At 43.4% G+C, this 25,055-nt stretch overlaps 1 protein-coding gene across 1 annotated transcript in view; it reads left to right on the plus strand.

Moving 5' to 3' along the window:
- ENOX1 (ecto-NOX disulfide-thiol exchanger 1) overlaps positions 1-25,055 on the plus strand; it is a gene marked incomplete at its 3' end in the record, with an annotated part of 213,887 nt that overhangs the window by 85,025 nt on the left and 103,807 nt on the right. Inside the window, exons 7-8 of the mRNA XM_082859621.1 lie at positions 7,120-7,226; positions 11,152-11,269. Coding sequence (XP_082715747.1) covers positions 7,120-7,226; positions 11,152-11,269 — 225 coding nt within the window. The remainder of the gene's footprint in view (positions 1-7,119; positions 7,227-11,151; positions 11,270-25,055) is intronic.

Below are 25,055 nucleotides of genomic sequence, written 5' to 3' on the forward strand. Positions count from 1 at the left end.
TTGTTAAGACAGTAAACCTTAAAAATTTTCGTCTCGAGGAAAAAAACTTGTAACCATGTGAGATGACGGATGTTAACTAACCTTGTGGTAATCATTTCATGGTACGTACATACTGCAAATCATTATGCTGCGCACCTTCAGTTTACACAGTGTTGTATGTCAGTTATATCTATCTCAATAAAACTGGGAAAAATGTTTTTAGGAAAAGAATCTGTTGGGCCCCACCCCCCACCCCCGAGTTTCTGTGCAGTAGGTCTAGGGACTACTTGCATTTTAATAAATTCCCAAGTGATGCCCACGATGCTGGTCCAGGATCCACACTTTGAAAACCACTGTTTTAAATCATCAAGCATAGTGCCTGGCCCAGTAAGTCTAAGTAATCAGAAGTAGCCAGCTACTGTTACCTGATTCTCCTGGCACCACTCATGGAGTTGACGGTGACCCAGAGGAAAGCAGGGTCACCCTTTTGAGGGTCACAAAGGAGAAGGGATACCCAGAAACCAGGTCTCTTCCCTTCTTGCTGGATGGTCAGTCTTCACAGCAAGCCAGTTACTGATCAAAAGGGCAGTTCTGATGAGTCTGTGGACTTCTTTCCGTGATTCACAATGGAAACTGCAAATGCGGATAGCTCGGGTTCAGAGAATCGGTCATCATGTAATTCAGGCCTTTTCTCATTGATCAGGAATGGCAAAATTTAACATTTGATTACCAGCTGTTGACAAGGGACAGGAAAACAATCTGAAAAATACTTGCGGGCATAAAATGTGAGTGCCTCTTGGTGATAGCTCTCAAAAATTAAAAATTCATACACTCTGTTATATATGTTTTCCACTGCTGAGAATTTCTTATAAAGATTTAGGTAAGAATGTGTCAGAAAGTATGTCTGCGGGTGTTCACTGCAGCCTTACCGATAATACATGTAGGACTTAAGAGCAAGATACAGCACAGTGTATATATCAATAATATTGGCACTTTATGTAAGTAAAACAAGGTTACACATAGTGTACTGTATGTATAACTTTTTCTTTGGATGGATACTCTTCTTTTTGTGTAATTTGATCCAGCATGTTTTTCTTCCTATCCTCACCCCACTCCCCAAAAGAACCAGATTTCTGGCCTCATCTAGCCAGGAAGTTGAGAACCGTGGTACCTGCTGGTGGCGTTCTGGCCTCAGGTTCAACAGGGCTGGAATGGATTCACAGGGTTACACAGCATGGCTCTTTTTAGTCATCTCAAGACAAAAACCCCAGAATGCCCTTTTTCCTCCTTGACTTGAAATTCCGGTCCGTGCCTCCTTAATGTATGGGTTTGATGGAGTTAATTCTGTTTCCTGGGCTTCCCGCCAGACTCACTGGCTCCTGAGTGAGGACCCAGAACACAAGTGAGGGCGCAGGAATCTCTCTGGGAATCACTCTAGCAGCTTCCCCTGTCATGTTCAACACTAACGGCTCCTCCCTCTGGCTTTGTCTCACTCCTCTGGGCGTCCAGAGGGCCCAAATCACTTACTCCACTCGCTGTTATAATTCTGCAATCCAGGGCCAAGGCTCATCAGTCCCACCCTAGCTTTTGGTATTTAAAAACAACACTAAAACGCTAGTGGGGGAACTCAGCTCTTTTCATTTGTTACACGCCTTTGAAAATCTCTTAGGAGCTCTTCACAGAGGATTTGGGAAAATGTTATCCCTTAAAGGAAAATAAAATTTCCTCTGAACCCCACAGAGTTAAGGCTCTATCAGGAACCTAGATAACATTAAAAACAAAAATTCAGCTTGGAAGATTTGTTTGAGGTGCTCTATTTAGGCAGGCCTACTGCCTATAAGGACTTAATCGGTTTCTCTTGGTATTTGGGAGACTAAATGGATTGAAAGCTCTCTCACAGCTGCTTAGCTGGAACAAAAGATGCAGGAGGTGTGGGGGACTCAAGACACACACTCAGGAGCACATGGAGGAGAAGGTCTGGGTTTGCTCTTTGGAGGAGCCTAACCTTTCTCTTTCATTGCTTCCAAGGCTTTTCTGCCCAGAGCTCAAGAACCAGGAGCCTCGTACCCCCCAGAAGTCTGAGGGTTTGTGCTTGGTGCCCGGCCCCTTCCCAGGGAGCTTGTTTGAGTGTGTTCTATTTCTGGGTGTTTACCCAGAATGTCCTGTTCTGAGCTTGTCTTTTCTGAGAAGACTGAAGACAAGTGCTTCTCAAGATAATTGATCAAATTCTGTCTCTTGTAAGAAGTCTGTTCTGAAGTCAGCAGATGTCCAGACATTTTGAGGTGAGGGGAAAGTACAAAAAAAAAGGTGGTTAAATGACCTAGTCTTAGGACTTTTGGTTGAAATGCTGAAGAATTTATACACGTGTGTGCATGTTATGCGCATCAGAGAATGAATAATCACTAGTAGGGTGTTCAATTAATTAAACACAGAGGCCATTAGGGGAGGCGCTAATGTCGTGGTGGCCTAAGGATGCAAACCAAAACCGAAGCCTGTAAGTGCCTCACGGTAAAGACATGGAAACCTGAGGACAACCAATCACAAATAACCAGCTAGGTTTTGAGAGACAACCAAACAATAGTCTCCTGGCTTTGCTTCTGCCTTGTCCCTGTGAGTCTCTCCCCAACTCCTGTCAATGGTGCACTCCTAAACACTTCCGGTTTGGTGCCACTCGACTGGAATCCATTTTTGTTGAAATAAACTTCAAACATTTTAATATACCTCAGTTTATCTTTTAACAAGAGGTTTGTCTCTGCCAAGAGTGATTAGCAATTTCCTCAAAGCTCTATTTATCCTCCACTAATGTTCACTTACACCTGTTGGAAATGTACTAGGTAGGGACTCTACTGTGACACCTAAGACGGACTTTCCAGCATACTTCAGAAAAATCAGTCCCTTTTAATTTTTTCGTTTCTCTCAAATAACCTAATTTAGGCAAAGTTAATACAGAGGATTGTGGGAGGGCGGTTTGCAAGGTGTGAAGGGTAAATATTAATTCTCTTGCGGAGCGCTCTTTCTGTCGTTAATGCTTCCCAAATGCTGAAGTATTCTAATTGCCATAGGCTCTTATGGGGCCCCGCAGCCACCACCCTGTAGACCCCTGCGTGGTGAAGGCCCCGGTGGCGGTTGATGTGAATCTGCTCTGCTCTCAGCTCAGCGTCTGCACGCTACCTTTCTGAACAAAGGCCAGTGCCATCTTGTTTACTGTTTCTGTCTTCTCTGAGCGGTGAAGTAGAGTGTTAAAGATTCCACTTAGCAACTACCTGTAGTTTTACTGTGTATGGAATAAGCAGTATGAATTATACTGGAGAAGTAGTGAGTGGTAGTCGGATTCAGGGACGTGCTCTTTGGTGTTTCCTGCTGCAGTGAAGAGAGCATGGTCTTTCCCTGGGACGCCAGTCCTAGCGGTCACCCTGATTTATGGTTTGAAAAATATGCCGTCTTTGAATCACATTCATTACGGCGTACTCTTGGAGGTAGTTTTTCACTAATGATGATGAATTCCTGCTGATCCTAGCACTCTTCTGAGTCCTTTTGTGTGCCCAAGATCTTTCATTTGCAAGACGAATGGCTCATTCAGGGACAGCCTGCACAGAAATGAGAGAAGTCAACTGGACCCTAGAAATACTGTGCGAGTATTTTTTAAACCTAAGCTGAGTTACACGGTTTTTGTTTTTTGGGATTGGAGGGTTTTTTTAACTTGTTAATATGTGGGGGGGAAAGTATAAAACTTAATAAGAAAAGAAGTATAAAAGTTCTCATATTTAGTTTTGCTTTTAATTAATTATGCTGTTGAAAAGAATACAATTACAGGAAATTGAGAATGGCCCAGAAAATTCAAGATAAGTCTCTGAATTCTGACTTCTTTCTGAACCTCCGGTGTGTGTTCCGGCTCCCGCTGGATGACCTTCAGGCATCTCAGATGCAGCCTGTCCAGAAGTAAACCCCTTATCTTCTTTCTCAGACCTCCACCTGTGCTCTCGGTCTCTGATGTGCTTCTCAAGTTTGAGTCATCCTGGTCTCTCTTCTCTCCAGCCTCACAGCAAGTCAGCCACCGTGCCCCATCGACTCCTTGCTCCTCCCTCCATTCCAGTGCTCTGTCTTAATTCAAACCTTCATCATCTCTCCCAAACAAATCCTACTCGGATATGCCTCCTCTAGCCTACAGTATGAAGTCACAGTCTGGCTTGGCATGCGCGGTCCTTCCTGACTTATTCCCACCCAGCTTTAGCCCTCTCCCCACCAGCTACTTCCACACAAAGTCCTTTCACAATTCCATGGCCACCTCTGAACCGGACGTCCCTGCCTTCTCTACTGGGCAAGCATTGATTCATCATTTAAGACTTAGCAAATGTTGTTTTCTTTGGGGCTGTTCCCTGACTCCATCTACTGAGTTAGCTATCGTGTCCCCAAAGCTGTCATCCATACCTCTCTTGCATAGGATAATTATCTGCTTGTCTTTCTTGCTCCCTAGAGACCATGGTCTCCTCAAGGGCATGGACTTTGTCTTAATCATATATTTCTAGCAATCAGTGTCTTAGTCATATATTTCTAGCAATCAGTCAGATGCCTGGTGACTAGGAGGGTCTCAGATGTTTTCTCAATGGATGGATGAATGAATGAATGGAACTTAAACCCTGGAATATGGTAATAACATGTTCTAAATAACTGAGGCATTGGGGCTTCCCTGGTGGCGCAGTGGTTGAGAGTCCGCCTGCCGATGCAGGGGACACGGGTTCGTGCCCCGGTCCGGGAAGATCCCACATGCCGCGGAGCGGCTGGGCCCGTGAGCCATGGCCGCTGAGCCTGCGCGTCCGGAGCCTGTGCTCCGCAACGGGAGAGGCCCGCGGACTGCAAAAAAAAAAAAGAAAACCTGAGGCATTTATCCTCAAACAGGGAATATCTGCAGGAGTACATGCCTTGAGTAGATATTAGGGGATCCATTTTTACCCTTGAACCTGTGCAGAGTCTTTCTTCTAAGTACCTTCCCTTCTGTACTCCTCCAAGTGCATTACTGGTCTCTCTTACCTTCCTCCCACTCCACACACGCACGTACGACCACGTAATTTTCTCTTTAGCGTATCCCCTTTATTAACAGCCTTCTCCAGTTGATGGCAGAATTTTGACTTCTATCACCCAGATAACTCAGCCTCGACCTTTCCTGTCCTCTCTCCTCAGGCCTGGTGTCAGGACACCACAGTTGTTACTCTTCTAAATGATGCTGTTCAAAGAGGTCTACTATTAAAAGCAATGAGACCCCATTACTCTTTAACAATCCCGTGATCACCACCCCCGCCAGATAGTCTCATCAGGCAGTGGATTCCACCATGGGCATTTTGGGCCGAGTGCTCTGTGCTGCCTGTGCAGCAGGCATCTGGAGGCCCCAGATGATCCCAGCCTCCCTGCAGGCAAAGCCATAGGAAGCCCAGGCAGTGGGGGTGAACCAGTTCTCCTCGGCCAGCCACGGGCAGTGCATCCAAGCAGAGCCCTGGGGGTCGGTGGTCAGGGGAAAGTCAGCCCTGGGAGCAGCTCATTGTGACTAGTCTGGCGGCGTTACCTCCTCCAGGTGAGGCAGGAGAGGGGAACTGCACGCGCTCAAGGGCAGTGCGAGCTTAGCTTAAATTCTCCCGTTACAGGCGAGTGCAGCAAATTCATCAGGAGACATGATGATCAAGTTTGATAAATAAGGAGATGTGGAGTTGCGATCTTCTTGAGTTAGAAAACGGTCCATGTAAAACCCCTGCGAAAATCACCCATAGACTGAGAAGTAGTTGCTTATTAGCGTTAGAAGATATTTACCATGTAGTGAGTGAAGGGAATCTGCTTTCTCCCTTTCCTCCATCACACACTTGTTTATTTCTAATGTTTGAAATTGGGGCACCAGGTGTTGCTCTTCTGTGGGGATTCTTCTGTTACTCTTTGACATTCCTTGGACACCTGGAAGATGTGGAAGAGCTTTGATGTCCTTTTTTAGAATAGAGCCTTGGGAATCACTTTAGAAAGATTTATGTTAAGGAGAGCATTAGCATCCCTAAAAAGCTCATTTTGACTGTGCCTTCCTAACTAAATATTTAGGAGTTCACGTTTAATGATATGGTTCATTCAGTGCTGTAATTTCCTTAATCCCGTGCTTACTAGATCAATAACTGCTTAAGCAAGATTGATCTGCAGTTGGTTGACCCCTGCCTCTCACATCCACTACTAAGAGCCCACCCCTTTCCCTGTCTACGTTTGTTCACCACCCTTCAACATTGATCACGGACGTAGCGCCTCCCCTGGAAGCCACAGAAGTGCTAAATTAAGTCAAAGCGTTAGAGTTAGAACTTCCAGAGTGTCGGGAGCCAGAGGGAGGAGAGCCTTATGAAAGTTAAAATGGAGTAACAGAGAATGGTATGTGGCCACGGTGAACTACGAAGGACGCCATATGGTGTTGAAATAAGATCTGCATGCGGTGCTGCTGGTTGGGTGAGCCTTGGTCTGTCTTGAGGTGAAGGCAGTGGCTCCCATTTTCTGCCAGAGGGCTGGAGGGCTGGCTATAATGGGTGCAACAGGGGGAGAAAAGGGGACTACGGGGTACAAATGGCCTTGAGACTGAAGGGAGATATGACACAAACTACTCATTGCCCCAACTTGGAACTTGGACACGGTAATGTCTTCCGCGGGCTGCACTGGGGTCCTTGAGATGGAGACCAAAAGCTAAAAAGAGATGTGTTTGGTTCTTCCTCATTCAGCCACTCCCCCCGGGCTTCACTTCTAAGGCTCCAATCCAGGCATTACCTGATCTGTATATCTATATTTGTGTGTCAACACCAGTGCCTGTATATCTATAGATCTAGGTGTAGAGATGTACCAAGGCATTTTTTTAGACAAGAGGTAACAAATGCTTGGAAGCAGATGTCCATGAACTTCTCCCAGTCGTATTTAGAGTTTGTTTTAACCTAAAGTTATGGACACAGACATGAAGGGAGACCTCCCCAACCTTGCTGCCATGTAAGTACAAAAAGGCACGAATGGGATGGATATTGATGATGTTATTTCTGCTGCGACATCATCCATAGACTCCTAGTGTCTTTGCTTTGCTTCCCTGTAGTGATCACAACATAAATTACTTGTCTTGTTTGACTTCCTTGTTCACCAAAGTTGAGCAGATTGTGGCCGTTTTCAACGCTTCTACCAGACAAAAAGCTTGGGACCATTTCTCGAAAGCTCAGCGCAAGAACATAGACATTTGGCGAAAGCATTCTGAGGTTGGTGATTTTATTATTACTTTTTTAACCACCATCACACAGCTGGATTGGCAGGGAATAGTGTGGCTGCAGCCATGATGGTTTTTGTCACAGTGGGCCGTCATCGCGCCCTCACTGTCAGCTCCAGATCCAGCTCAGATTTGTTACTTATCCAGAAGAGCAGCTGACTTAATGCTCAGAGGACAGAGTGCTTGTCTCCCCTGCAAAGGGAGAAGAGCATCTCTCCCATTCACAGTAAAGAGCTCAGAAATAAGCTAAGACACTCTGCCTAATCGCTGTGCAAAACAAGAAAAAGAAAAAGTGTAACGTAAACTAGAAAACTAGTTTTTAAATTACTGAGTTTCTTTTCAGTGTTCTGCAGCATGATGGTGACGGTTTGCTCTTTGGCTAGAAATGGCAAGTATGCCTTTCATCCACATCTTCTCATCCTAAGCAATGTCTTCGTCCCCTGTGCTAGCCAGCAGGTCTTATCAGACCTCTCCCCAGAGCAGATTTCCTCAGGGAAGTGAATGTCCAGGCTAGCCCTGTCCACCCTTCTGCATCAATGCATGTGTGAAGTGTGAGTATCTACCCCAAGGCAAGAGTTCAGAATTTAACCTTCGCTGCCACCTAGAAGGACCAGATTGTGTCATTAGTCATTGGTGGTCCAGCTGTTATTTTTAACTCCTCAGTGTAGTGTACGCTTTGAACCTGTAATTTAAAAGTAAGTATACTGTCTTTGTTTGCTTCTTCCTTTTTTTTTTTTAATGAGAGAATGTTTTTCATTTGGATGCCTCTCCGTCTCTAGCATGTTAATATTAAAGTTCTCTAAATGATAATCCCCTCTTTCCAAATCCCAAACTTATAGAAGGTAAGGTTTATTAATTTAATGATTTTGGCTCACACTTGTAAAATAAGTGTTCTATTTAGAGTTTGAGCAACCACAGAGTACTGCAGTATCAATCATTTGGGGAGCATTTTAAGTGCCCGTTAACTAATGCTGAATTACAGTTGAATACCAGTGGCACTTGACGTAGCATCCAGATGCATACCAAGTGAATTCTTTACTATCACTGTTATTACGGTGAGTACTGAATGACTGCGCAATAATGGGACACTTAAAAGGCTAGTGCAGTTTATAATTAAGAAGGCCAGTTTTTATTTTGTTCACAAATACCGAGAAGGTGCTTGGTGACTGATGCAGGAGGCGGGATTTCTCTTTTATCCTTCGGGGGCCAGAAGACCAAAGGATGCTTACCCAGTGCTCTCCCAGACACTGACTTGAGCCCCACGTCAAGGTTGATTTTCATGAGGAAGGAGTCCCGAAAATCAATGACGCAATACATGAATCGAGGGTTCTGAAACACTAATTGGAATCCATAAACTGTGATTCAGATTTGGGAATGATCTGCCTGTGAATCGTTTATTCATTTATTTATTTTTGGCTTCACATAAAACCAGGCATGATTAAAAGAAACATTAAGAGAAGGGCAGGTGGCATGACGCTGAATAAACCCGGGCATAAAAAAGACTGTCGTTAATCTGGGAGTGGCGGCAACTGTCCGTTACTGATCTAAATCACGCTTCCTGCCACGTCGTAGCCCGTTCCCCCAGCCCTGCCTCCCCCGTGCAGGGCCATCCCCTCCCTTGCTGAACAGGACACGCGAAGGCTTCCAGCCTTGTCCCAAGGAAGCCTGCTTGCTTTGCTCCCTACCGGGAGGTAGAAAGGGACACAGCCCAGAAAGATGCTTCTGGAAAGGGTCTTTGTGTCTCCCTGCCACTCCCACCGCCACCTCTTCTGATATAGGAGGAAGTAGAATTGTAAATTACCTTTGATTTTCTCTCCTGCGTGTTGCCCGACCGATTAAATACCAGTTGGCAGTTTAACATTGTGGGTGGTTTCTCAGTTGCATGTGAGCTTGATAATTGGCTGGCTTTTTCCACGTGCCTGTGAACAGCATCTGTTAATTACCTGCAGCACCTTTACAGATTTATTAGAGTGTGCAAGTGATTTACTGCTGAACCAGAGGCACCCTGTGGAAACAGCCTCAGCTTTCTTTTTTCTCCCTCCAATCTTTTCCTTTCTGCCACCCTTCCCCACGAGAACAGCTAATGTGTGACAGTTTGTCATTAACTGTAGGAACTAAACAACAGGCCCTTTTAGCCTCGTTGATTCTTTCCACCCGAAGTTTCTTTGCTTCAAGTATTTTCAGGCCACCTCCTCGGGAATTGGGCTCTTTGTCGGTAGAAAGATTAGTTGTCCACAACCTAAAAACTTCCCCACTAATCACATGGGACATCCGCCTCCGAGACCCGATGGTGTTACTTAAGGTGGAATTGGCCCCTCTTTCTACAGGGTGGCATGGTCAAGTGAGGGGACACTGCCTGTCATCCTGGTGCCTCTCAGGACCGCCCAGTGATGGGTGGCCCTGTCCCAGGGACCTTGCCTTCTGCCCTCCCCCTTTCCCTGTCTTTGGTGACCTCCCTGTCTTTGTCTCTGCAATTGTGGTTCCCAGGGTTCAGAGCTGACCATGCAAATCTGGTTAGCAATACAGAATTCCCTTCCCATCGTGCTACCGTTAAAATCTGCGTGCTAAGGAGAGAAGAGAGTTGAGAGCACCTATAACAGAATAATATAGACACATCCATCCATCGAATGAGCACTTTAAACTGTGTTTAAAGTCATGCCATTAATACATTAGGTGTTGTAATTTAGTTTTATTCTTATTCATAGATTTATTATAAAGTGAAATTATTTTAACTGTTTGACTTTTTTTTTAGACTCCAATTTAAATGGGGAGAAAAACAACAGTGCAGCTCTTTCCACCCCACCCCGCTTTTTTTCTGTTTTGAGGACAGAACATATACAAGAACAGAATGGATAAGGATTTGCAAATATATAATTTACAGCTTGATCCAAAATAATAATATAATTATTTAATGTAAGCAATTAGTGTCCTGATTTTTAAGCACAGTAGTAAACAATTTATTGTGTAATTCTTTACTTTTTACAGTGAGTTTTCACATATACTCTTGCAGTCAAACAGCCTTGTATTACTACTACCCCATTTTTGTGTGAGTAGACAAAGGCTCAGGAAATTAAATGCCTTGATTGCAGTCACTTTTCTAGGAAGTGGAGAAACAAACGACCCTTAGATCTTAAAGGGATGCTAAAACAACCATTACAACATAAACAATAAACCCCACATGATAATGTAAAACACCAACAAAGAAGGCATCTGTTTTCATTTTGTCCTCCGACATCATTTGAATTTCACCATTTGGATATCTGAAGTGTGTGTGTGTGTGTGTGTGTGTGTGTGTGTGTGATCACACATGGGCACATACACACATGCAGGGACACTATTTTGCATGAATAATAATAGTGGTCAACATTTTCAACTTAATGAACCAAGTCTCTCACATGATGCTAAGTATCTCACATGCATTAACTGTTTTATCCTCAAAACTCTCCTTGTCACACTATCTCAGTGAGTGAATTGACACTAAGAAAGATGAAGAAACATCCCTGAAGTGACACAGTGGGTCAGTGGTAGACCGGCCTTTTAAAAAAATTCTCTTGCTCACGTTCCTAGCCGCCCCTACGTTCCAGTTCTGGTAATAGGCATTTCTATGGGAGCCTCACAACAGCCCTACCAGTTGGACGTTGTTGTCCCCCTTTTTACAAATGAGGAAATTCAGAGATTAAATAACTTGCTGAAGAGCCCTTGACTCACCATTGGCGATCAGGAATTTCTCCCAAGTCTGATACCGAATCCCTCGATTGGTCCACACCCCAGAGCCCTCAGAACTTCACTCTAGATTAGGTGGGGCAGTGTTTGGGAGGTGAAGACATTCCTATGTGAGTCATAACACACAGAGAGACCATTGGGAAAGGTGTGTCATGTGTCGCTGACTCTGATGCCCGTGGGTCCTCTGCTTCCAGGAGCTCCGGAACGCTCAGAGTGAGCAGCTTATGGGCATCCGCCGAGAAGAAGAGATGGAGATGTCGGATGATGAGAACTGTGACAGCCCTACTAAAAAAATGAGAGTTGATGAATCAGGTAACGTGGATAACTGCCACACCCCTGTGAGATACCTTAATGATCTTCCTAATCTTAGATGGGGCATACAGATTGAGAAATGGCCACATAACTCACTTTTATTGGAGTTAAACTAAACTTTCATCTTTGACTGACTCTGCCTTGTATTAATAGAACTTGAAATTCCTTCTTGGGAACATAATGATTTAAATTGTTCCAGTTGTTTCCCTGTATGTGGGTCTGGGGCCACACTTACTTTCAGGGATATTTGCCTGTTCCCATAAAAATCCTTTTCCACAGTGTGGCAGCCACCTCTGATGCTGAAATACAGATAAAATTTGGTTTCGGTCAGTGTACTTCTTACATGGGAAACGTTTAATCCCTAAAGAAGCTTTCTAGCCTCTGAAGCAGTGTGCTGGAGAATTAGACTGCTTTCCAATCAATTTTAGTTCCTAACCTGTAATCAAAGGGATGGTCCCGTTTGGTACCAAGAAAGGAGCATCAATCCTTGAGTTAAAAAAAGGAGAGAAGCTTAAAGAGAACCTTGATGGATATTCTCTGCCTAATCTGAGATGCTGATTTAAAACTCTCTTCTCAAATTGTATGTTATTCCCTTGATGTTGTAAAAGCAAGCAGAAGTGCTCACTCAAACGTAGGAGGCACCAAGGGAGACTGCTTGTCCGAGGGGAAGAGTGTTTCCTAAAGGACCTGGGAACAACCACATTCGCCACCTTTGGCAAAAAGGGAATAAAACACTCACCTCTCCCAGGCCTTTTCGGGTGACCAGGAACAGAGGATCTTTGCTGGTTTGGTTAGTAGAAACCAAAATCAAGATTCCAAAATGGTCAAGTCATCACGATTACAGAGCGGTCAGTTAGGTTGACCGGTCAGTTCAACATCTTGGCTGTTGTGAATAGTGCTGCTATGAACATAGGGGTGCATGTTTCTCTTTGAATTACAGCTTTGTCCGGATATATGCCCAAGGGTGGGATTGCCGGATCATATGGTAATTCCATTTTTAGTTTTCTGAGGAACCTCCGTACTGTTTTCCATAGTGGCTGCACCGACTTACGTTCCCACCAACAGTGTAGGAGGGTTCCCTTTTCTCCACATCCTCTCTGGCATTTGTTATTTGTAGATTGATTGATGATGGCCATTCTGACCCGTGTGAGGTGGTACCTCATTATAGTTTTGATTTGCATCTCTCTAATAATTAGTGATGTTGAGCATCTTTTCATGTGCCTACTGGCCGTCTCTATTACTTCTTTGGAGAAATATCTATTAAGGTCTGCTTATTTTTCAATTGGGTTGTTTGTTTTTATTGTTGTTGAGTTGTATGAGCTATTTGTATATTTTGGAGATTAAGCTCTTGTCAGTCGCATCATTTGCAGATATTTTCTCCCATTCCATAGGTTGTCTTTTCATTTTTTTTTTTTATGGTTTCCTTTGCTGTGCAAAAACTTGTAAGTTTGATTAGGTCCCACTTGTTTACCTTCGTTTTTATTTCTGTTGCTTTGGGAGACTGAGCTAAGAAAACATTGGTACGATTTATGTCAGAAAATGTTTTGCCTGTGTTCTCTCCTAGGAGTTTTATAGTGTCATGTCTTATATTTAAGTCTTTAAGCCATTTTGAGTTTATTTTTGTGTATGGTGTGAGGGTGTGTTCTAACTTCATTGATTTACATGCAGCTGTCCAACCTTCCTAGCACCACTTGCTGAAGAGACTGTCTTTTCCCATTTTATATTCTTGCATCCTTTGTCGAAGATTAATTGACTGTAGATGTGTGGGTTTGTTTCTGGGCTCTCCATACTGTTCCACTGATCTGTACGTTTGTTTTGTACCAATACCACGCTGTTTTGATTACTGTAGCTTTATAGTATTGTCTGAAGTCTGGGAGAGTTATGCCTCCTGGAAACAACCTAAATGTCCATTGACAGATGAATGGATAAAGAAGATGTGGTACATGTATACAATGGAATACTACTCAGCCATAAAAAAAGAACAAAATAATACCATTTGCAGCAATATGGATGCAACTAGAGATTACCATACTAAGTGAAGTAAGTGACAAAGAGAAAGACAAATACCATACGATATCACTTATATGTGGAATCTAAAATATGGCACAATTGAACCTATCTACAAAACAGAAACAGACTCCCAGATGTAGAGATCAGACCTGTGGTTGCCAAGAGGGAGGAGAGGAGGGGGAGGGATGGACTGGGAGTTTGGGGATTATAGATGCAAACTATTGCATTTAGAATGGATAAACAACAAGGTCCTAGTGTAGAACACAGGGAAGTATATCCGGTCTCTTGGGATAAACCATAATGGAAAAGGATATATATATAAAAGAATGTCTGTATGTGTATAACTGAGTCACTTTGCTGTGCAGCAGAGATTGGCACAGCACTGTAAATCAACTCTACTTCAATAAATAAATAAATAGCGGTCAGAATGCTCTGTTCTTCCAGGGCTTTAGAAGAGAATGCCAGAAGCGTAAGATGATCACAAGAAAAGGCTCCTGCATCCAGGCGTATACAGAAGGGAGTTTCATTTCCCTAGAACAGTGGTTCTGAAAAGCATGGTCCCCAGTCCAGCAATGTTAGCATCACCTAGGAACTTATTCGTAATGTAAATTCTCAGGGGTGCTACTCGAGACCTACTAAATCAGACTCCAGAGGATGTGGGGGCGGGGCGGATGTGAGATTCAGAATCTGTGATTTAAAGCCTTCGGCGGGATCCTGATGCAGGCTAAAGTTTGAGAACCACAGCCTTAGAAAATTTCCCTTTCATCCTCAAATTCCGTTCATTTGAATCTTCTAGAAGCTTAGCATAAAAGCAGCACCACACCACTGTTTTCTGAAGCCATATATCCTTTGTCTGAAAAATGAACCGAGCATTTATGTGTCAATGTATGTCTCTTATTAAACTGATATCAGATTTCTCAGGACTGCTCGATTATTGGGTTTGGATTTGCTTATTTGAGGAAACCACCTTCCACGCAGCGTTTCTATTCTGCAGACCTTCATATATCAGAAGAAGAAAGTGAGTTTTGGGTGTGATTTTTCTTAAATTCAAGGAGCTCTTCCAATAAATAAATCACTTTTTTCCTCAAAAAAAGCTTTTATCATTTTTTAATCAGAGTTTTTCAGGGCATCTCTGCTTTTCTGATTATCAAGAATACTTCCTTGTACTTCTGCTGTTTACCACGTATAGTAATTTACAGTGTGTCTTTGGCTAGACGAGGGGCAAGTTTACACAAAACCTGGATCCTTAACATCTTTATAAGGTAGGTGTAGAAGAAAAGAATGGAATCAATCAGGAATTCTGATTTGAACCTGTGGCTTTTTTTCCCTTTGCGGGGAGTGGCATTTCCTTTTAAACAACCTGTCAATTTCTCAAGTAAGAATTATGTATAATTCCATAGCCTGCTTGGGATAAGACAAGAATAATAATGACTCAAGAATAGTAATAAGCCACAGAGGAGATCTTACAGACCGTGGCAGCCAGCATATACCTGCGGGATTGGCCTCTGGTCTGTGCTCCGGAAGAATCCGCAGGGATACCAAGGACCTCTCCTCTCAGTGAGGAGTTCGACTGAAGAAGAGCCTTCTTCCCAGACCTCTGTGGTTTTCCTCCCAGGCGTCTGATAAGAGCCTGAAGTAGGACTTGAACTTGCAGAACTTTCTCCAGGCTCGTTCCTTGGTCAGCAGAATTAATGAACACAATACAGTACGTGTTCCACACCAGGCCGAGGGCAGAGATGAAAGAACTGGGGTTCGAATGCCAGGACCTGAGGAGTTCAAAGTCTTTTGTACTTTTTGAAATGAGACGGACCCAGAGAATGTGGTGTGTGGTTTATGAGGAAAGCGCAAGACTGATTGGAGGGAAGGGAAAGCAACTGACCTTCCTTATTCCGCTGGGCCCTCAAGATCCTGCCTAAAGGCCGGTAGGTGGTGGTGGTTCTTTCAGCCGCGTATTCGGGGGCGCAGCCTAACAGCAAGAATCCCATCTTGTCTTTTGACCAAGCTTCAGACAAGATCGTGTGAACTGCTGAAAGGGGGGACTGAGGCCCTACAGCCTGAGGGAAACAGGCCTTCCAGCGGCATCTCCTTAGGTGACAGGCCACTCGTTTCTTTAGGTACAAATTTGCATGTGTTAATCTAGTCACCTCCAAGCAGGCCTCCGAAAACAGAGCGCTCTACTGAAAGGACAGAGGAATTGCCAGACCTGAAATAGAAGTAAACTTCTCCATCCTTTAAGGAATCCCTGCCCCCTCCTTTTCTGCCAAAACAATGAGACCTTGCCTCACCGGCAGCAGCTGACCCAGGAATTCTTGGAAATCCCGGGGGATAATACCCTCCCTCCCGGGAGCCTCGGGCCTGCCCTGCCCTCAATCTTCCTCCTAAAACAAAAACCTGCGCAGGTTTTATTGCATTTCTGAGGGGGAGGTGGAGAGAATTGACTTTGGTTTTCAGAAAAAGCAAGGTTTATTATGTGAGGACTTGTATGATACCTTGGGTTCAATTTTTTTTTTTAATCAAAGGTTTTCAGGGCATCTCTGCTTTTCTGATTATGAAGAATACTTCCTTGTACTTTTGCTGTTTACCACGTAGAGTAATTTACAGTGTGTCTTTGGCCAGAGTTCCGCCAGACCCGCTGTCACTTCCACATCCCTCTGGGCGGCGGGCCAGTCACTGCTGCTCAGCCGGTGACTCTTAAAGGGGAAAAAGGAGTTTGCTGGAGCCAAACTAAGATGCTGATAAAAATGAAAATGAGTTTTGCTAATACACTTGAAAATCAAGACAGATTTATCGAAGCACTCATTCAAGAAAATCAGCATCCTGTTCCAAAGTCTGTGAAGATAATTTTTGATAAAAATCCAAACGTATTCTTGCATATAGTCTGTCTCCTGCTGCAATCAGGCCAAACTTCAAAAGCCAGATCGATTCCTCCTTCTCCCTCTCTCTCTCCCCTCACCTCTATTCTCCCTCTCTCCTTCCTCTCACCCTTTCTCCTCTTCCCTCCCTCCAGGTTGGCAGTGGGGGAGGGCCAGGAGTTGCACAGGAAGGAAGGGAGAAGAGAAGTCTGTCCTAGATGGTAAGGCTTCCCTGGCAGAACCTGATTAGCGTTCAGTATTGTGAGTTCAGTGAGTCGGTGCGTATGAAGCCCTTCCAGCAGTACTTAGTGTGGAGCATGTAACAAGTACCTCAGTGACTGTAACTGTGCTTCTCATCTTAGTCATCCCCCAACACCTAGTCCTGGGCCCTTCACCAAGTAAGTGCTCAATAAAAGGGGGTTGACTTCAGTTCCATAATCCCCTTCTTCTGGTCCCTGTGTTTGATGGTTCCGTCGTGTAAGTTGATCAGAAGATGGTAGCCCTAAGAACACTTGCTCTGGCGAAACTGGAATGGCAGGCGTTAAGAAGCGGGTTCAGACAAGAACAGTTCATTTCTCCACAACGTTCAGAACTTCTGCACACCCAGAACACAGTGCCACATGCTGAAGAGACTACGGACCAGAGAATTGAAACTCAGCATCATTCTAATGATTGACAAACACTTGTCAAGCATCTTCTTGTGTTCAAGACACTGTGGACCCAGGGGGTATGGAGAGAGCTAGACACAGCCTACCCTGCGCTCTGAGGTGTGAGATACTTTTAAAGAGATAAATAAGCATTTTAAGTTAATAGAAATACAGTGCCTGATGCCAAATATATTTTAAGCCGTTAATTTAAATTCAGGATAAAGCAGAATGAACATCACTCTCCAGTGTATGCACCTAACCCAATGTTTGGTGAGTATACATTGTACATTGAGCACAGATTTTAGAAGAGAGTAAATCTAAAACGGCCCTTGCTTAATAGACGACCCTTAAACCATTCCATATGCACAAATGCTCTTGGGTTTTAATTACACCTTATTTAAACTCTGAGCTCCTTAGAGGAGCAAATACTCTTTTAATTATGAAGAATGTTTTCTGGGTTGTTAAGTTTCCATGGAAACTCACCACAAAATAGGTACGGACCTTTTTTTTTTTTTGATTCCAGTAAGAAGTCAAAGATTTTCCAGCTCGTTCAGCCAACGGAGTCAAATTAGGGACTCATAATTAAGTTCACTTGGAATCAGCAGTTTTCAGTCTGTCTAAACAGTTTCATATATAGCTGGAAGTCTTAGGTTAAAAAAATTAATAGTAAGGCTCTCTCAGGCTATCCCCTGATCTCTTTGAACACCAGGACTGCCTTCATTTTTCCGATTCAGTTTATTTCCTATATGGGAGTGCTTTTGAGAGACGTAAGAATGCCCAACAGACAGATTACAGTTAGGCACGAGTCCAAGAAGAGGTTCACTGCAGCCCCCAGCACCAGCCTGGGCACAGAAGGGAAGGGCTGCTGGATTCCAGTTCAGGGTCCTGCAGCCGACTGATGGGGGCCTGACGGGAGCCATGTCACTCGCAGCTGGTAGAAGCTTCCTTTTAGGAAACATTGAGTGTGGTCCTAGCAGGCTCACTCTGGGGTCGCTCAGAACCGGGCAGAGGGACAAGGGCCTTCAGACGTGCAAAGTGAGATGTCTCAGTCTCACATGCCTGGGACTGTGCTCCCTGCCCAGCAGACTCCCAAAGGCAGGAGTACCAGTGGTGAGAAGGATAGGCTGTTCGTAGACCTTCTGTTTTCACACGTGACGAGCGTCTGAAGGAGAAGTAGAACAGTGATGTGTGTCCATCAGTCACCGCCAAGGTAAAGACGAGCGTTGTATTTCCAACCGTGACAGAATGTCTTCTGGGAACCCAAGGGCCAAACAAGGAGGTGTGATTAATTAAAACTTATATGGCTTAAAGATGATGAAATTAGTCTTCCGAGGCGGGCTGATCAGCCTGCTTCATTCCTAATCTCTTGAAATAGAGCTTCATTTGCAAGGAGACAAGGCTTTTTTCTCTGTTTCTTCCTTTTATTTATTTATTTTTTTAAATCTTGCTAATCTTGCCACAGGAAATCAAATCATTGTTTATTTGGGGTAGATTTTTTGGACCCTTGATTTCATGTGCAGTTACAGTTCCCATTTCGTAATGGATATGTTTCTGAACAGTGTAGAAATCAGTTCTTTACCTTTTAAATGTAAGAGGCAGATGCTGTTAAACCGACCCCATGCAGCAGGATTCCTCTTTCACGGCAGCACTCCTGTCCAACCAGACCGTGCTTATCTGTTCTGTAAATTCACATTTGGAGGCTAAACTGTGCTTAAGCAGAGACCCCCTTATAATCGTAGTTTTCTGTAGCCCTCCACAGTGCCGTATTCCCAACATCGCTCTCATATACGCACAGATTTTCCATAATCGTGTGTTTCGTGTCACATCGATTTGGGTGGTTGAAATTGTGTTGTGTCTCGGAGACCACAGATTTTTCCCTAATGCTCCAGCCATTCAGCTGAGCGGCGCCTCCAGAAAACCCAGGTGAGCCCTGGTTGAGGGTCTCCATCAGTTCACACCTGGTCAGTACTAGCTTGGAGCCGGCTAGGTTCTCTGAGTCGTTTTCTGTGTGCCAGCCCGGCACATGCTCCCAGCTCAGCCACCTTGCAGAGAAGACTCCGGCTCTATCAAGCCCTGGCTTCTGGCCTGGTGACAGGAGCCCCTGGAGTGTGGTGAAGGGCTCCTGGGCTGATGGGTAGTTGGCAGGCAGAGGAGAAAAGTGAGGAACTTAGCAGCCAGTGTTCAGAAAGGGAGAAGTGCGGAGACCTTGACCCAGCAGGAATGGAGCCAAATGGCCAGTGGGCCGCACGAGGTCACGGCACAGCCGCCCGTGCCCAGCCTGCGGCTCTGTGATGCCTTTCAACTGCCAGGAGCACCATGATCTAGATTGCAGTTTATTATGTTTTCGGGGCATTTCATTCTGATAAGTTTTGATGCAGGATCATTCCGTAGGGGAGTAGATATAATCCTGTTTTCTTAGCAGGCTCTGAGGACACTGAGGGAATATTTATGTAATAAGGTGCAAAGTTGCTATGGAAAATACTATAGCAACCTAACATCTTCGCAGAGCCAGGCAGCCACTTATAACAGCAATCTAAATTTACATTTATTTTAGTGTCATTTTATCGACACTCTTAGTATCTCATTCTGACAGGATGTTAAAATACGTTTTCAGCTTGCATCTGAGCAAAATTAACACAGTGTTGTTGGAATTTAAGTGGGGTTTGCACAACTTCTGGAAAAAAGCAGAATATTTTCGAGGGAGTTTAGATGACAGAATCTGGGTAAGTTTGTAACTCTCTTCTTTCTCTTTCCTAAACGTACGAAAGAACTCCTTAGTGGCATTTATTCCTAGTTTTTCCTCTTAGTTGGTAACTAATGAGTCAGAATTTTCTGATTACCAAATGAGGATTATCCTTTTTGACACTGACGTAATTTTTTAAGTGCTCACCTATGATTCTAGCTGGCGCTTATAGAAAACACTTTTAGTACATCAGCTCATTGCCCTCCAGCAGCATGTGACTTTTTGATAATGAAATCTATTTTTTATATAAAAAATACCTATTCATTTTGGAAAGTCTAATGATTAAGAATAATAAAAGTGTTAGTTATAACACTACAAAAGACTCTTTAGTTTCTGATTCGTTTTCTTCTTCACAGCCTAACTATATAAGCATTTTTGTTATGTATTTTTTAATATATACATGATTATGTTTTTAGTCAGACCTTTTTGTATAACAAATGGGGTTTTTTAAAGCTTTTTTTGTATATTAATGAAATAGAAAATATAGAGCAAATGCGTGTGTATCCTTTCTGGATCATGGGCTCCTTCCCGTGAACCTTTAGGACTTCAAGCTGTAATCTTTGAGGTGGTCAGAGTAGATACCTGAGGTCATTAAAGCCTGAAAATGGGGCCAGCCCTCCCCAAAGCATCTTTTAGGTCCCTTAAATGTGAGTGTGGCAGGGAACTATAGATACGTAGCTGGTTAGTAGTGGAAAGATAGTATCTATTGATTTTCTTCTCTACCTCTCCACCTGAAATCTTAAAGTGTGACTTTAACACTGTTAAAGTGGGACATTGGCCAAAAGAATCGATACCAGACTATATTAAAACCTATGCTGCTACCAGCTTCTTGGCCCTGATGTACTGTTTATGAACACCATTGTCCTAATTCTCTGTGCTTTTATACCGCATCGTTCATCAAGACACAGTTGGCGACATAAAGTTATTGCACCTTGACTCCTAACACTGTTGCCTATAAGCTTCATTAATCCAAGACCTGAAGATCTACTGAAGGAATACAGAAAGTGAGGACAGATATCCAATTGAATTCCAGTGAGCCACACTCCGTTAAATGCCCCATAACTAATGGAGAAAGTAACTGACAGAAGTAGCAGTCATTATTTCTCCCCTTTCTTAGAAATTCCACCTTCCAGTTGTGATACTTCGACGCGCTGGACATTGAAGTTTATAGCAATTTTAAAAATTATTATGATAGCGCTCCCACGTCTAAATGGCTTAGAGACTCCTCTCTTTTACTGGCATGCATGTCCTTGATCCCAAAGAATGCTCAGCAGACCTTCTCCCCAGCTCCAGGACACAGTGTGGGAAGCTTTCTGGGAAGGGGCTAGAGAAGGGACATTTTATTGGAGACTCCCCATTACCAGCAGAGAAGTAGGGAGACAGATTGCTGGAGCAGTCGTCGATTCATCGTAGTGCTTCAGGGCGGGTGTTGCAGGTTCTTTAATGAGCCCATTGTACTGATAACTTCTAGAGCCGCTGTGTCCCAGAGACCTCTGCATTCCCCTTCCTGCATGTGGGTCATTGCCGCCTGATGCAGTTACCCACATTTTCAGTTATCAGAATTACCTTAGGAATATGTAAATATCTAACACTAGGGTATCGGTTAATTAATCATATATCCATAAGCAGCCTTGAAAGCAACCATGTTTTAGAAAACTATATAATGGCATGAGAGAAGGTTCTCTGTATATTGCTAAGTGATTTAAAAAAAGCAATTACAAGTCAATGTACAGATCATTCCAATTGTGTGTTTGTGGATGTGTTGTATTCACAATTTATATGTTAGGGGGAAATCTGTAAGGAGATAGGTCAAATATTCAGAGTGACTATTTCTAGATGGTGTGATTACCAGTGATCTTTTTTCTTATTTTTGCATCTCAAAAATTTCTACAGCATATACATGTATTATTTAAATAATTGGACTACAGTAAATATTAATATAAAAATTACCCAGGAGAATCTGTGGTGAAATTTGTATTGATTGAGGTACTACCTGGCCATTTTCAATCACAGGAAAGTTGAAAGTAGTTATGAATAGTAACTGGTATCAGATGACAGAAGTTTATTGAATTGCCCTCTTTTGCTTCAAATTGGGGAATAATCACCTTTAATTTTCCATAATATTTTACCTTCCTAGACCACATCGTCTTGCAGTTTCCTCTTCCAAATATGATCATATTTGCGTGACTATTTAATTAAGGATCCAAGAAATAATTCAAGTTCTGATCGAGGCAGACATGTTGAATTCTCACCCATAAGGAGACTGGCAACCATGAGTCCCTTCAGATATGAAGAGACCCTTAGAAAGCACCTTGCATAACCTTCTCCTTTCTTCACAAACAGGAACGTGCAGTCCCATGTTGAGCAGTTAACGTTATTTGCCCAAGATAGTAAGTGGAAGGTACTAGAACTAGAGCTAGTACTAATACTAGGTATTAGTACTAGAACTCAGTACTAATTTCCTTCTTTCCACGTTGATGACCTTTCTATGGCACTACTAAATGTTGTGGGGAAAAAAAGCTCCAGAATAGAATATCCCTCAAATGCCGTAAGTGGCATCGTAAGCATCAGTAAAATCAACCAAGGATTTTGAACGCCTGCTATGTGCGTGGCACCATGATGCCGTCTGGAAACAAAGGTAGGCCAGAGATGTTTATTACCTTCAAATGTTCATCCAGACCAGGCTGACTGGGGCTTTTGCTTAGTCTTCCCATTACTTTCTGGATTTTTCTACTGACTAGCAAGAGATTGGCTTCAACATAGGCAGTGTATCCAGCAAACTGTTTTCTAGCCCATTCCAACAGAAATGCCAGCTTTTAAAAATATTCAGGAAATTGGCACAGTCCCTTCTCTAGCTGAATGATATTTATTTCCTCATAAACAACCAGCTCTATGGCTTTGGGCAAGAAGAAGAACTGCTTTGAAGAGGCAAAGTACATCAGGAAGGAATCATGCCATGTCATGTATTCCTTTGGTAAACCGGACACACTGTCACAGCCCGAGTCTTCCATTCCCTGACTCTCCAAAAAGGTAAAGAGAAAAAATAAAACTACTTCTCTAAACACAAGCACAGATGTGATGATGGATCTGCAATGATCTGAGCTACAATATTTGTTCTTTGATTTCCCGTCTCATCCCATGTTTCCCCTGCATCCCCAGGGCCTGGGAGAGCCTACCTGAAAATCATTCATTGACTCTCCATCTAATTTCAAGACTTACTGAAGCGCTCTCCATCCTTCCTTGTTCCTGAGGCTTTTCTCTATGAGATCTACCCCTCAATCAATCTTAAAAATAAAAGTTTGAGGGAGAGCACCTACAATAATATCAATGTTATTGAGATGCACAGACTCAGGGAAGTTTAGATCGGGAAGAGATCTTAGAAGTAACGTGTCCTCTCCCTTCTTACCCCATGTTCAAAATTAATGAGAAAAATGTGGTTTTTACCCCCAAACAATAATCAGCTGGAATGCTGAATAATGTCTACAAGTTTGTATTGGGGATATTTTTTTTTGTAATTACAAGTTTTCACGTAAAACTTAAGTGATAACACACATTTGGCAAATCTCTTGGAAGTAGGGTAAGAGATTTAATTCTTCTTTTAGTGACTTACTAGTCGGTTGATTAAGAAATGTCTCCACCTGCCATACTAGACTTTTCTCATATAGTTTATATAATCCGAACGTCGTAAAGCCATCCATTTCTCTATCCTGAGCTCTTTGCTTCCATGAAATTGTCTTAAGCAACGCCATAATACAAAGCAATGATAAAATGAAAACAAATATTTAGTGAATTCTTACTTATGACGTGTATGGGACCGTGATATCGTTTGTCTTGCAGTGCCATATTAAGGGGGGGAAAATAGCAAACAAAGTCTTGAGACTCAGTCTTTGATCTGAGAGTGGTGTTTATCTGCTCTGAAAAATCCCTGTAGCTCACCAGAGTTCTCCTTTTCCTGGAATAGCACTGGATCGTGGGTCCATAAAGCTCTCGCTCTCAGAAGTCAGAGCCAGAACTAGCAGATAAACTCTAACATGCAGAGCTGTGAGAGCTGAGAGTATCTGAGAAGAAGTTGTGTAAATCTGTTCATCTGAACTCTTACCGACCCTGTAGAAGATTTTGTTTGGTTCTTTGTTTTGAGCAAATAAAGGTGAACACATGCTGAGATGGAGGACCTTCTACCCAATCTGCTCCTTCAAGACTGGCTTTCTCAGAGGAATTCTTCTCACCTTTCAGAAACAAAATATTTCATGCTAATTCCTGCTTAATTGGAGGGAAGTCATTTCTTTAAAATCATTGAATATGAATTTGAAGTCTGTTTCATCCCCGTCCTCTTTAATTCAGTCAAGGTCACCTCCTAAACTTGCCCAGACAGCACTATTTCTCAATTACAAAAAGGGGTAGAGCTGTTTTAAAGCATTTAGCATCTGATTAATAGCACTGAACTGGGGCTTCAGCACTTGCAGAGGGATTCTAAGGAGTCGCCAGTAAGAATATTCATTGCTACCTGGAAAAGTGTACTCTTCAGAAACCAAAAGCAAATCATTTTAATGAAGAAGGCAAAAACTGCTTTTTTTACAGGGATGTGAGAAAGATGATCGTACTCAATATATAGTGGCTTTTAATATCCGAACAACCCTCTCCCAGGGAAAACTTGCTATAATTTAGCCATCCAGACAGTTTATAAAATGCCTGCACTTTTCCCTGCCCAAGGACTCTGAGTCTGTCGAAGCAGGATTTTGTCGCACTCAGGCTCTGGGGATGGGAAGAAGTAATGAGAAGAGGTGTCCAGTTGACAAATGTGAGCTGGAGCCATCCAGCTGGAGAAGAGATCAAGAGTTCCGAAAATAAGTTTTTGAGAGACTTCCTTCCAACTTTCCTTCCCATTTCCTGGGCCTGACTGAGGAACGCCGAGCTCACCTTGACGCTCTTTCGAAGAGGGGTGGTCAAACCGCTAGAAAAGCTCTGAGAAGGTGGCCTACGTGAGTGAGATTTGGTGTCCCTGGAAGAGAGGTTTTAGAGTCACCCAACAGAATGCAGAAATAACTTTGAACCAGATGAGGTCAGAGGCCCCTTGAGGGATCGTCATTTTGAGAACCCCCCTCATCATATCTGTGCGAGATGCATCCAAGTATCCTTTGGTTAATTGAAAAAAAGACTAGCTGGGAGGAAAGGAAAAATTAAAGTAGCCTGGATGCAGAAAGACAGAGTCCCTGCTTTTCTCTGATGCTAGGAGAATAGCCAAGGACTGTTTTCTCATCCATCAGTGGTGAGAGAGAGAAGCAGGGATGCCTGGGCATTTGCCAAAGAGAAAAGCCTCAGAGGACCTAGCGACTGGTCCGGGGAGAGTGTGCACGCAGGAAGGGCCTCCTCTCCTCCACTGAGAGGCTGGTCCAAGGGCCCTTGGTCAAGGGCGATCAGTTCCCACAGAGCACGGAGGTATAGCTCAGCCTCTCCTGGGTGCAGGCCACAGACCTGCTGCCGAGCTTTCCCCAGAAGTATGGCTGCAAAGAAAAGTAATACACAACCACGTGTAG

This window comes from Leucopleurus acutus, assembly GCF_964270905.1.
Source record: "Leucopleurus acutus genome assembly, chromosome: 18".
Taxonomy (NCBI): domain Eukaryota; kingdom Metazoa; phylum Chordata; class Mammalia; order Artiodactyla; family Delphinidae; genus Leucopleurus; species Leucopleurus acutus.